At 35.6% G+C, this 15018-nt stretch overlaps 1 protein-coding gene across 1 annotated transcript in view; it reads left to right on the forward strand.

Annotated features, from left to right (window-relative positions):
• Positions 1 to 15018, forward strand: part of GDPD4 (glycerophosphodiester phosphodiesterase domain containing 4) — a 151053-nt gene that overhangs the window by 51072 nt on the left and 84963 nt on the right. Inside the window, exon 12 of the mRNA XM_061203710.1 lies at positions 8695 to 8851. Within this exon, the coding sequence (XP_061059693.1) occupies positions 8695 to 8851 (157 nt within the window). The remainder of the gene's footprint in view (positions 1 to 8694; positions 8852 to 15018) is intronic.

The raw sequence follows: 15018 nt of genomic DNA on the forward strand, positions 1-15018 counted from the left end.
CATTCAGATTTGAAGGAGAGATCAAAAGTTTTACAGACAAGCAAAGGTAAAAGAATTCAGCACCGTGAAACCAGCTTTACAAGAAATGTTAAAGGGACTTCTCTAAGTGGAAAAAGCCACAACTAGAAATATGAAAATTTTGAAAGGAAAAACCTCATTGGTAAAGGCAAATATACAGTAAAGGTAGAAGATATTCACTTATAAAGCTAGTAGGAAGGTTACAAGGCAAAAGTAATAAAATCATCTATATCCACTATAACTAGTTAAGGGATACACAAAACAAAAAGATGTAAAATATATTAAGAGCAGGCATCTTGTGGCTGTGTCATGCATGTGAGCCCCATAGGGCTGGGGAGGCACCAGTTGCTGCATGGAGAGGAGGCCGAGGCTGCAGCTTGGGGGAGGCCCTAGCTCCTCTCTACCTGTGTCTGGCAGAGCCAGTGTGAGATGAAGAGACAGTCCTTCCCAGCCACTGGGATAACCAAGAGTTTTGCCAGACCTTTGAGCACATACCAAGATAGTGGGGAGCCAGATGAAAAGCACAGACTGTGGTGCTGAAACAGATTAATAAGGAACTTAGTGACTTGGCCCATGACCCTCCAGCACAGTGTTTTGCAGGGCTAGTTGAGGATGATATGTTTCACTGGCGAACCACAATTATGGGACCTAATGACAGCTCATATCAAGGTGGTGTACAATTAATTTTCCTACAAACTACCCCTTCAAACCACCTAAGATTGGATTTACAACAAGAATTTATTATCCAAATATTAACAATAATGGCAGCATTTGTCTTGATATTCTAAGATCACAGTGGTCTCGTGCTTTAACTATTTCTAGAGTGTGTATATATACATATATGCAGCAGCATCACATTCTATCAAAAAGCAGCAGCATACACATTCTTTTCAAGTGCACATGGAACATTCTGCAGGACAGATCACATGCTAGGCCACAAAACAAGTCTCAGTAAATTTGAGAAGACTGAATCATATTAAGCATCACAATGCTATAAGACTAGAAATCAATTAGAAGAAAAAAATACTGGAAAAAACACAAACATGTGGAGGCTAAAGAATATGCTACTAAACAACCAATGGGTCACTGAAGAAATCAAAGAGGAAATAAAAAAAATACCTGGAGGCAAAATGAAAACACAATGATCCAAAAACTATGGGATGCAGCAAAAGCAATTTTAAGATGGAAGTTTATAGCAATACAAGCCAAGCTCAGGAAACAAGAAAAAAGTAAACAACATAACCTTACACCTAAAAGAATTAGAAAAAGAAGATCAAACAAAGCCCAAAGTTAGTAGAAGGAAAGAAATCATAAAGATGAGAGCAGAAATAAATAAAATAAAGACTAAAAAACAACAGAAAATATCAGTGAAACTATGACCTGCTTCTTTGAAAAGAAAAACAAAATTGATAGGTCTTTAGCCAAACTCTTCAAAAAAAAAAAAAAAAAAGGCCCAAATAAATATAGTCAGAAATGAATAAGGAGGAGTTACAACAAATAGCACAGAAACATGAAGGATCATAAGAGATTACTATGGACAATTACACACTAATAAAATGAACAACCTAGAAGAAATAGATACATTTCCTAGAAATATACAAGCTCCCAAGACTGAACCAGAAAGAAATAGAAAATAGGAACAGACCAATTACCAGGACTGAAATTGAATCATTAATTGAAAAACTCCCAACCAACAAAAGCTCAGGACCAGATGGCTTCACAGGTTAATTCAACCAAACATTTAGAGAAGAGTTAACACCTGTCCTTTTAAAACTATTCCAAAAATTGCTGAGGAAGGAAAAATTCTGACTCAGAACACTTCTGGCCAGTGTCACCCTGATACCAAAATCAGACAGAGATGTCATACACAAATAGAAAACTATAGGCCAATATCCCTAATGAACATAGATGCAAAAATCCTCAACAAAATATTAGCAAACTGAATTCAACAATACATGAAAAGGATCATACACCACGATCAAGTGGGATTTATTCCAGGGATGCAAAGATGATTCAGTATCCACAAATTATTCAGTGTGATACACCACATTAACAGCTGAAGAATAAAAATCCTGATCATCTCAGTAGATGCAGAAAAAGCTTTTGAAAAAATTGAACATAGTTTTATGATAAAACCTCTTGAAAATGTGGGTATAGAGGGAACATAACTCAACATAAAAAAGGCCACATATGCCAAGCCCAGAATTAACTTCATACTCAATGGTGAAAAGCTGAAAACATTTTCCTAAGATCAGCAACAAGACAAGGGTGCCCTCTCTCACCACCTTTATTCAACATAATATTGGAAGTCCTAGCCATGGCAATCAGACAAGAAAAGAAGTAAAAGAAATACAAACTGGAAAGGAAGAAGTAAAACACTATTTGCAGGTGACAAGATACTATACATAGAAAATCCTAAGGAAACCACCAAAAACCTGTCAATGACTCATCAATGAATTTGGTAAAGTCACAGGATATGAAATTAATATACAGAAGTATGTTGCATTTCTGTACACTAAAAGAACTATCAGAAAGAGAAATTAAGAAAAAAATCCCATTTACAATCATATCAAAAAAATAGAATACATGGGAATAAATCTAAGGAGCTAAAAGACCTATACTTGGAAAACTGTAAGACATAATAAGGGAAACTGAAGATGACACAGAAATATGGAAAGATATACCATGCTCATGGATTGGAAGAATTAATATTGTTAAAATGACCGTACCAACCCAATGCAATCCACAGATTCAGTGCAATCCCTATCAAAATACCAATGGCATTTTTCACAGAACTAGAACAAATAATTCTAAAATTTGTATGGGAACAAAGAAGACCCCTAAGTACCCAAAACAGTCTTAAGATAGAAGAGTGAAACAGTAGGCATCACATGCTCTGATTTCAAACTATATTACAAAGCTACAGTAATCAGAACAGGATGGTGCAGGCACAAAAACAGACACATAGATCAGTGAAACAGAAAAGAGAGCCAAGAAATGAGCCCATAGTTATATGGCCAGTTAATCTATGATCAAGGAGGCAAGAATATATGATGGGGAAAGGACAGCCTCTTCAAAAAATGGTGTTGGGAAAACTGTACTACTTTCTCATACTGTATACGAAAATAAACTCAAAATGGATTAAAGACTTAAGTGTAAGTTCTTAAAACATAAAGCTTCTAGAAGAAAACATAGAAAGTATGCTCTTTGACATAAGTTTTACCAATATTTTAGGGGGTCTTAGGCAAGGGAAACAAGAGCAAAAATAAAAGACTACATCAAAGCAAAAAGCTTTTGCACAGTGAAGGAAACTGTAAACAAATTGAAGAGGCTGTGTACGGAATGGGAGAAGATATTTGCAAATGATATATCTGACAAGAGGTTAATATCTAAAGTGTGTAGAGAACTCATTCAAATCAACATCAAAGAAACAACAACCCAATTAAAAAATGGGCAGAGGAACTGAATAGACATTTTTTAAAGAAGACATTCAGATAGCCGACAGACATATGAACAGATGCTCTATATCACTAATCACCAGGGAAATACAAATCAAAACCACAATGAGATATTCCCTCACACATTGTCGGAATGGCTGTTAACCAAAAGACAACAAATTATAAATGTTGGCAAGGATGTGGAGAAAAAGGAACCCTGGTACACTGTTGGTGGGAATGTAAATTGGTGCAGGCACTATGGAAAACAGTATGGAGGTTCCTCAAAAAATTTAAAAAAGCAATACCATATGATCTACCAATTCCACTTCTGGGTGTATATCTGAGGAAAATGAAAACATCAATTTGAAAAGATATATGCCCCCCTATGTTCACTGCAGCATTATACACACACACACACACACACACACACACACACACACACACACACCATGGAGTATTACTCAGCCATAAAAAGAATGAAATCTTGCCATTTGTGACAACACGTATGTACCTAGAGATATTATGCCAAGTGAAATAAGTCAGAATGACAAATACTGTATCATTTCATTTATATGCGAAATCTAAAAAACAAAACAAGTGAACAAACATAACCAAACCAACACAGAGTTATAGAGGCAGAGAACAAACAGGTGGTTGCCAGAAGGGGAGGGGGTTGGAGGGAAGGAGAGAAATAGGTGAGGGAGTTTAAGAGGTACAAACTTTCAGTTACAAAAATGAATCACAGATATGAAATGTACAGTGTGGGATATAGTCAGTAATTATGTAATATCTTTGTATGGTGACAGATGACAACTAGAGTTAATGGTGATTATTATTAAATGTATAGAAATATTGAATCACTGTGTTGTGTACCAAGAATTAACATAGTTGTAGGTCAATTATACTTGAAAAGCAAGCAGGCAAACAAACAGACTCATAGAAGAAGGTCAGATTTGTGACTAACAGAGAACAGGTGTGGGTGAGAGAGGTGGAATCAGACGAAGGTAGTCAAAGATACAATCTTCCAGTTATAAGACAAATAAATACTAGGGATGTAATGTGCAGCATGATAAAGATAGTTAACTATATATTAGTTCCTGTGTATATTTCCTGTATTTGGAGTATAGGATCTTTTTCTGCCATCCCGAGTCTTACCAGATGCCTTGCAAGTTACTTCATGAACCTGTACACAGATTCTTCATTGTTAGTGTATAGAAATGCAACTGATTTTTGGATGTTTCCTTTGTATTCTGCTGTTTTGTGGAATTTATTTATTCTGTTTGTTGTTGGTGTTGTGGAAACTTTAGGCTTTTCTACATGTAAGATTATACCACTTGAAAACGGAAGTAATTTTATTTTCTTCCATTCCAATTTGGATGCATTTTATTTCTCCATGTTGCTTAATTGCTCTGGCTAGAACTTTTAGTGTCACTGTGAATAGAAGTGCCAAAAGCAGACATCCTTGCCTTGTTCCTAATTTTAGAGGAAAAGCTTTTAGTCTTTCACCACTGAATATGGTGTTTACTGTGGGTTTTTCATATTTGTCTTTTATTATTTTGGGGTGGTTTGCTTCTGTTTCTAGTTTGATGAGAATTTTTATCATTAAAAGGTGTTGAATTGTCAAATGCCTTTTCTGCATGAATTGAAATGATCATGTTTTTATTTTTCTCTTTCATTCTCTTAATGTGGTGTATTACATTGATGGATTTCATTATGTTGAAACATTCTTGCATTTTGGGAATAAATCCCACTTGGTCATTGTGTATAATCCTTTTAATACACTCCTGAATTCTGTTTGCTAGTATTTTGTTGAGGATTTTTTGCATCAATGTTCATAAGGGATATTGGTCTATAATTTTCTTTCCTTGTAGTGTGTTTGTCTGGCTTTGGTGTTGGGGTATCCCTTAGATTGTTAACTTTTCTACAATCTTTTTTAATTCTCAGACTCAGTAAGTTGTACTGTCCTATCTTTCAGTTTACTGATTCTTTCTTCTGCCTGTTTAAATCTGTCTTCGAATCCCTGTAGTCAGTTTTTCATTTCAGTTATTGTACTTTTTAGCTCCAGAATTTCCTTTTGGTTTCCTTTTAGGGTTTAAAAAGTCTCTATTAATATTTCCATTTTGCTCATACATTGTTTTATTGACTTTATTCACATCTTCCTTTAGTTCTTTAAGTATCTTTAAGATGATTGTTTTAAAGTCTTTGACTAGTATATCCACCATCAGCTCTTTTTCAGGGACAGTTCCTGTTGATTTATTTTTTTCCTTTGAATGGGCCATACTTTATTGGTTTTTGTTTGTTTGTTTTTTTTTTTTGGTACGTCTTGTGGTTTTTTGGGGGTTTTTTTTGGTTGAAAACTGGGCATTTGAATCTAATAATGTGGTAACACTGGAAATCAGATTCTCTCCCTTCTCTGGGGTTTGATGGGTTTTGTTATTGTTTTTTTTTTTAATTAAAAATTTTTGAAAGATGTCTCTGTGCCATACATCAGCCTGAGGTGTAAACTTAAGGTTTTCTCAGGTTTTTCTGATCCTATCCTTGGGCATATATAGGCACTTTCTAATTTTCCCTTGTATGTGCAGGTGTTTTTAGTATGCTGGTCTTTAATGTCTGGCTTCCAAAAGAGAAAAGGAGAAAAATAGACGGTTAAAAACGGTGCTGGTCCTTTAAATCTTGTGAAAGTCACTTCAGTTAGAGGACGAGGGCTTTGCAACAGTGGAAGAAGGTGCAACAACAGTGGTTGCCCACCTCTTTGCTCTTTTGTGAAAAGAAGCAGCAATTAGTGACCAGAGTAGAGAACTCCTGTATTTGGAATACAGGATCTTTTTCGCCACCCTGGCTCTCACCAACTGCTGTGCAAGTTACTCCAGGAACCTGTCGGCAGTTGTTTGCCATGTGGCTGGGGGTGGGTGATGGGTACCTGCTACTGTGCTAAGAGCTGAAATTGACTGAAATTAACCCCAATTTAAATCTAAGCTTTCCTCTGGAAGTTGCAAGCCTTTAATATACTTCAGGCTTCCGAGAGAGTTACATCAGACAGAGTCTGCCAGTGCAGTTGTTGTCTAGGTGGGGAGACAGATTCCTAGTGCTTCCTACTCTGTCATCTTCCCAGCATCATCTCTTCTTCCTTTCATTTTTGATGAATTTTAAGTTGACAGTTGTTTTCCTTCACCATTTAAAATATGTTGTTTCATTGTTTTCTGTGTCTCGTATTTTCTGTTGAGAAGTCCACTGGATACTTATCTTTATTTCTCTCTAAATATGTGTTTTCTTTTCCTGTGTCTACTTTTACAATTTTCTTTTCCTCATCAATTTTTCACCAATTTGGTTATTATAATTCTTACTGTGGTGTATGTGCGTGTGTAGGTGTATTTATTTCTCTTGGTATTCATTAATATTAGATCTGTTGATGCATAATTTTTTTTAATTTTTGGAATTTTTACTTTCACTTCCTCAGATTTTTTTTTTCTGTTCCTTCCCTCTTTTTAGTACTCCAACCACACATATATAATACTGCTTGATATTGTCTCACAGTTATTTGAATAGATTCTGTTGCTACATCTTCACATTCACTGTTCTTTACATGATCTGTAATATCAAATATGCTGTTAAATTCATCTAGTGAAATTTTCATTTCAGTTATTATATTTTTTCATTTCTAGAATTTCCATTTATTTCTTTTTCATATCTCAGAGTTATGTCTTCATTATGTTCATGTGTTCCTTTGCATCTATTTTATGCATCATCTATATTTTTGTTTTACATGATTTAATATCCTTGTTTATTAATTCTGTCACCTATGTCATTTCCAAGTTTGTCTTTATTGAGTAATTTCTCCTGGTTATGGTTACATTTTCGTACTTCTTTACATGTCTGGTGAATTTTGGTTACATGCCAGACATTGTGATTTTGCCATTCTGGGTGGTATATTTCTTGTATTCCTTTAAAGAATTTTGGTCTTTTTCTAGCAGGCAGTTAAGTTACTTGCAGACTAGTTTGATCCTTTGGAGGCTTGTTTTTAAGTTCTTTTATGGAGACTCTAAAGTAATTCTAGTTCTAAATTATTCCCATTTCAAAGGTGTGCCCATGTAATTATTGAGGTCACTCCACTGATAGAACTTGAAGGAGTTACACCCCTGTGTGAGCTCTGCAAATTGTCTTACAACTTTCTGGTAATTTTCTTTTCTTGGAAGTTGTTCTTGGCAAACTTCTTAGAGTTTTACTCTGCACATGTACAAATTTATATTTTTTTGTTTTGTTTTTTTTTTACAAATTGATATTAACCATACTTCCAGGGACCTCTGTACATATTTCCCTGGAATGCTTTCTTTTTGCATAGCTCCCATTGTCTCTGGGACTCTAGCCAACAAATTCTAGCTGTCTTGACCTCTCCTTAATCTTATCTCCTTCTCCTAATTTCAGTACGATAGCTGGGTACTTTTTAGATGCCCCCCTCCTTGCCCCATGCCACGTTCCAGTATTTACCTGCAAGAATGAAGCCAGGGTAATGGTAGAGCCTATTTCATTTGTTTGCCTTTTCTCAGATAATTATACTGTGCTCCCCATTGTCCATTTCCTAAAAAAGTTAATTCTCTTATTTTATCCAGTTAGATTTGTTTATGGACAGGAGGCTAAGTCTCAATCCTGTTACTCCTTCATGGTCATTACAGAGTTCTCTTCATATATATTTTAATGATAAAGGAAGAGAGATTTTCATAAAAGCAGAGATTCTTCAAGGCAAATAGCTGATAACAGAAGTTTTCAGATAATAAACTTTTCTAATGATGCCATCTGATGTGAAGGATCTAGGACTAGAAATACTCAGGGCAGTTGCCAGCTGGGAAATGAGTCAGAAAAACACAGGGAGATTGTGTAGATGCCTGCTTAGTATGGTTCTGGGGACCTCAGGGCCTTGCCCCATCCACTTCTCACTCACTTTACTCTCAGATCACTCTCACTCTACCTATTGTTTTCTTGATCCATAAATTCCCTGGATAGGAAAGCTACTCTTTCACCATAGCTAACATGGTTATCATACACCACAAAAGATTGCTTCCTTGGGCAGAAAAATATTGATATCAAAGTATAAATTACTGGTACTTATTCCTTTGCTAAGATTTGGGAGGGAGTAAGGAGCCCTAGTAAGACTTGTGACCTTGATGGACTGAGAACCCTGTCTGCCAGGGAGGCTGAATTCAGCCTATCCACCTCTTCCCCTCTTTTCCCTCTCTGCCTGCAGTTATGATCATGTGCCTTTTCTCATGCATGACTCTGACCTGAGAAGAACAACCAATATCAATGAGGTCCTGCCAAATGCCTCTTTGACCCACCCTTCCTTATTTGATTGGGATTTCCTGTCGACTCTGAATGCAGGCAAATGGTTTTCACATCCACGGGTAAGACACATTCCCCAGCTCAAGAAACCTGCACTGACCCTCTTCTGTATGAGGTCATATGCCGCTCCTGGAGATAAAAGCTTTAGATGAAGATAAGCAAGTGTACACACAATTTCATCCGTTTGGTAGCAGGACTGTTGATAGCATTTGCAGGAACGCTGTTCCAGTAATGCAGTCAGTCTAATTGCTGCTTTTTACATTCACTGGAAATTCTGAAGACAAACTTGTAAACTTACTCTTGTCATTTAATTTCTTTTTATCTAAGAATTTCATAAGCTTTTAAGTGTACCCATCATGTAAATAGCATTTTCCTCAGTGTTTTGAGTAGCTCAATCATCAGTGAGGCAGACTAGGAAACACCTATTCTTGATTCTTTCTTACCATTCAACAAATATTTATTGAGTACCTACTGGGCACTAGGCATATGGAATACATGGTGAATATACACACATCCAGTCCTATTGGAGTTCACAGTATAAGAAAGAGGCAATTGTAATACTTTGCGATAAGTGCTAAACTAAAGTTAATTTCACATTGCTCAGGAACACACAAGAACAATTTCTAACTCAGTTTGAGGGATAGGGATGGGGGATTCTGGAAGAAGGAGATGTATAGGCCAGTAGAGGTATGGTAAAAATAGAAAGCTGTGTACAATGTAATTTTGAGACAAGAGTGAATGATTCTACTTGAGAGAGTTGGAGATTACTTCATGCAAAGGTATCATTTGAGCTGAGGGAAGGTCATTACTCAAGGGAACCATGGGCAGTGATAGTCGCTTGTTTCAGAGATTACAGTATACTGGAGCAAGAGGGGATGTGGTGTGTGTGTGTGTAAGAAAGAAAGAGAGGATGAAGGATGAAGAGAAGGAGAGAGAGAAAAAAGGGGTAGGGAGGAGATGGGAGATAGATTGGGAGAAGAATCTGGGAAAACATGTTATGAGAAGACTATAGCAGTGTGTAAATAACAAGTTAGAGAGTTTGGAATTATCCTGAATATTTTAAAGTGGGTAAAACAAAAGGTCAGATTTACATTTGATAAAAGTCAAGCCTGTCTTCTCAAGATAGATTAAAGAAAACAAAACAACTTACATTTTCCAGGTTATCATATATCTAGAGGGAATCATGTAACCTAGGTTTTACCAATCAGATATACTCATTCTGAGTCTTCGATTTTGACAATAAACATCTGAGCAGGACAGACAGCAGGCATTCATATTGCCAGCACCTATGGCAGCAGAGCTAGCATGGTTGGGGGTCAGCTGTGGTAATAGCTCTCTAATCAGGTAATTGTGTAATTAGGGAAATAAATCTTCAGGTATTTTGATTATGTATTGAGGTGGAATGGGATTTTATTTATATTTGATGTTAATCCTGAAAACTGATTTGATCCTTTTTCATGTTAAAAAAGTAAAAAGTAAAGAACTGTGTACGGATAGACTTATCCACTTAAATTCATTCTATTACCTAGTGTTAATATAAGGGATAGCTGAAAGTTGATTTGTAATGACTGTATCACCTCAGAATACTTATCCTCATATGAGTATATAGCCTATAAACACTGTTTCCGTATGTGAAAATGATGGGATCAATCTGATATTCCAGGTTTCTGTGTGTATGTAGGCTCTGTATATAAGTCTCACCATACATGAATAAATAGACACGTACAAACTAGAGATGCTTCGTTAGTATATATATACATCAGATTAGTTAGTCATAGGTAATGTTCTGGCAAATGTGTATTCCAAATGAAAAGGCTGTTATTGTATCTGATGTGTAATGTATGGTTTGTAAAAGTCCTACTTATTGTAAGTGGTAGGGTTGGATATGTTATTTTAATAATTTTTGTGTATTTTTTAGGATTAATAGTTTTATTTTAGCATATTTACGTGGTATGTTTGCAGTGTTTAGTTATACTATTACTCTGGTTACTGAATAGTATCCTGAAACCTCAACTTCAAATATGGTTATCTAGGGGGCTTTATTTTAGGTTTGATTGTGGAGCTTTCTTTGCTTGCATGCTGCGCAGTCAGAAGTGGTTGAAGTGGTGGCACATGATTTAAAAGATTTGGATGTTTGGATAATTTTTCATAGCAAAGAAATTGGTTTTGTTTGTGAAGGTTATTCTGGGTTGCTCTTTATTGGTTGGGTGTAGTTATGGATTGATGGTGGTGGTGAGCTGATTATTATTTGTCAGTATAGTTATTACTCTTTAGATTACTTGTGAAAATTAAGTAGTTAATCTGATCAATAATGAAATAAAAATAGATATTTAAGTTCTGGGAATTGCCCCTAGAAGATCAGCTGAGTTCCTCTTTTTCCAGTAAAACCAACATTTCTGTGGAGCATTTTTATATTCTTTTGTGAAAGTATAAATCTCAAAAAATATAATTCTCATGCATATAGATAGTGAGCAGAGTATAAGTTTTATTTAGCACATTAATGTGGGAACAAGCAAGATGACAAAACCCACTCAAAAGAGAAGCGAGAAACCAACATGCGTATAATCAGAGCAACAAAGAAATGCTGAAACTACATTGCTAAGTTGGATATAAACCTATCATGTTAACTTGGTTAATATACTCTGTGGCAATGAAAACATACCTTTGGAGTTATCTTCTCTATCAAAAATCATTTGCATCTCTACTGTACAAAAATCATTTCCACTTTTATTAGTTTTCTACAACTCAACATCTAACTTTACATAGTCTGGCCCTAATCGATAGTAAATAATATTGATAGTTCAAGGAAAGTTACATTCCCATAAGAGTCAGATGACCCTTAGGTCAACCCTTAAACAATGTGCTACCATGATATTACAGGGTCCAGAAATCATCTTTTGCCTTATTGCTAAGTTTTGAATAATTTAAGTCTCCTCTTGTGATCATAAATAACTTCTGTGGATTATTTAGAGACTGGTCTCATTGTGATTTGTATTATTTGGCTTTATTAATTTACATCACTGCAGTAAGAATGATCAATTAACATACATTAGGTTCCTTGTTTATAATCAGCAAATCTAGAATCCAATCACGTTAGACAACTGCTAAGGCCATTAAATTAGGTTTTGTCCTGAGAGTATGTATGGAATCTAGAATTTCATTTTTAATAAAATCTTTCCAGAACTCTTTTTATCACTATTATTTACAAAATAAATTCATTTGCGCCAGGTTTCACCTGTATACTTCCAGATGTGGGCAAATTCCTCTCTCCTTTTCTTGCAAGTCAGTGGCCATTCTTACTACTTGTAATGCTGGGACAATGTACAACAACGGACAGCAGACAGTTTGCCTAGGAAGGCTTGTAGACGTTGGTTCCAAATACCAATTAGATCTGTGTCCTTGGTGGGGACTGGAGGCTTGTCATATCAGATTGAATGAAATGTATCCTCAAATATGATCCTTTAGGAATGGCCTTGATTACACAATCAATTTGTCCAATAATATCCCAGTGAAAGGAGGACAGATTTTTATTCAACACATGCAAATGACTGTATTGCCATGAAACATAGAGACTCGGTAAAAAGTATTTGTACCTGAATTCTGAGGGGTGGTGAGAACAAGATACTAAATACAAAGTATGTTTTTCATAAGCATAAGAGTTAGAGAAAAGTCAAAAGAGAATGGGTTTTCTCATATGCCCATCAGAAAATAGAATGTTAAAAAGAGTACCAACAAAATTCCAAACTGAATAAACATGATTATATTGCTCTCATCAGTTCATTAAATCTGGCATAGGTAATGCCCTGCTATGTCTAGGGTTATCAGTGTGCTTCCACAAAGCTATCTGCTCCTGCGCTAAAATTTAATCTTGGAAATTCTGACTCAGTCCCCTGATACAGATGGATTGGTGTCTGATTGACATGATGGTGTCAGCTTACATTGGGAAGCCTGTTTCCATGAGTTTATTCTTTACATATCAGTAGATAAGAGAGAATCTGTACAGTCCTTTCAAACAAGATTTTGAGTCTAGCCTTTCCAATTTCTGATCTATATCTTGCAGAAAAAACCTTCAGACAAACATGGGAATAAAGCAGAAACCACATGATAATTAAACTGAATTTGTTTGATTAATTTATTATAGTAAACAACAATGTCAGAAAGGAGAATAAAAATACTTTTAATACGGTATAATACATAACTATTTTCAAAAGATTTGGTTTGTTTCCCTTAAGAGTAAGACATATTATGGGCATTGAGAATATTAACGGCTCTCCTTGTTCTTCCAATCCATTCTTTAAAACTTAAAAAATTGTCAAACTGTGAAACATATTTATATTATTATTTTACCTGCAAAATATTGACTGGGAAAGTAAAGGTTCCCTTTTTATATTTTACAGCTCCTACCATATTGCAGGCTTAATACACGGGCAGTTTTTATAACAGTGTTGAACTGTATATGAAACATTGATGTTTCTACTTCTGGCCATGACAATTTATAGGTGCTAGATGTGTCCTCCTGACATAAATAACTAGAAAATCAGAAAAAATATATGAAATATCCATTCTCAGTTGCTGGACAGCAGTCATTGCAGAACTGTGATCTGTGAAAGAAGGGAATAATAGGAGAGTGTTATGATTGCCCTCATGTTCTGCCTGGAGGCATGTTTTAACTATCACACAGCAGGAAGAACCTAAGCAAAGCATGGCAATGTTGTGAAATTGAGGAGAGAGAGATTGGATTTTGGGGAGATCAAGGTGGCAGTAATTTTGAGGGAAGAATACCAAAAGGGAGAGAGCTCTCCAGAGAAGGACCTCCAGAAATCTTCATGGGGTCTGCTTGAGCGTGTTGTTGCTATCTAAGAGGTACACAAATAGGGTGAAGCGCCACAAGCCTGGGCAAAGTACTACTAGGGAGCTTTTAGCTGAACCATTCTAAGAGCTCACATAGGTCTGGAAGATATTCAAGTTCTAACTAGCCATATTGGAAGCTAGACTTTGTTGGACATATGGGGCCTTCAGTAAAAACCCCAGAAAGGTCACACCTCAGTAATAAGGCTAAATAAGCCCTAGATTAAAGGGTATTTTAGACCTGCTCTAAAAAATATCCAGTTGATTTGCTAGTAATCTAAATGCCTGCCAAAATTATTTTTACTGCACTTTAAAGGAGACAACAATGTCAAGCTTCTAACAGTGCAGCAGTCACACTGTCCAACAGCCAATAATAAAATTACTAGGTATACAAAGAAGCAGGAACATGTGGCTTAAAACCAGGAACAAAACTACTCATTAAAAAAAAAGATCCAGAAAAGACAGACTGATAGAAAGGATGTTTTAAACAGAAAGGGACTTTTAAAAAGCTATTACAATCTCTAGGTCCATCCACGTTGCTCCAAATGGCATTATATCGTTCTTTTTTATGGCTGAGTAATATTCCATTGTGTATATGTACCACATCTCCTTTATCCATTCCTCTGGTGATGGACATTTAGGGATCTAGAGATTGTCATACTGAGTGAAGTAAGACAGAGAAAGGCAGATACCATATGATAGTGCTTATATGTGGAATCTAAAAAAAAAAGGGTACAAATGAACTTGTCTACAGAACAGAAATAGAGTTACAGATGTAGAAAACAAACATGCTTACCAGGGGGTAAGTAGGGGAGGGATAAATTGGGAGATTGGGATTGACATATACACAGCACTATATATAAAGTAAATAATTCCTAAGGACCTACTATATAGCACAGGGAACTCTACTCAATACTCTGTAATGGCCTATATGGGAAAAGATCTAAAAAGGAATGGATATATGTATATGGATAACTGATTCACTTTACACTGGAAACTAACACATTATAAATCATCTATACTCCAATAAAAATTTTTAAAAAGAGCTTGTGTAAAAATTTTTTAAAAAGCTATTACAAATGTATCAAGGATTTAAAGGAAAACAAGAACATAATGAGACACGTAAAATATAAAAAGAACCAAATAGAGTTTTTATAACTAAGAAACTATAATGTTTGAAATTTAAAATTCTGAGTATTTTCACATGGGATATTAGTCTACATTTTTCTTTTCTGGTAATGTCATTATCTGGTTTTGGTGTTATGATAATGCTGACCTCATAAAATGAGTTGAAAACGTTCTGTCCTCTTCTATTTCCTGGAAGAAGCTGTGTAGAATTTGTATTATTTCTTCCTGTGTATTTGGTAGAATTCAACAGTAA

Source organism: Eubalaena glacialis, chromosome 10 (genome assembly GCF_028564815.1).
Source record: "Eubalaena glacialis isolate mEubGla1 chromosome 10, mEubGla1.1.hap2.+ XY, whole genome shotgun sequence".
NCBI classification, from domain to species: Eukaryota; Metazoa; Chordata; class Mammalia; order Artiodactyla; family Balaenidae; genus Eubalaena; species Eubalaena glacialis.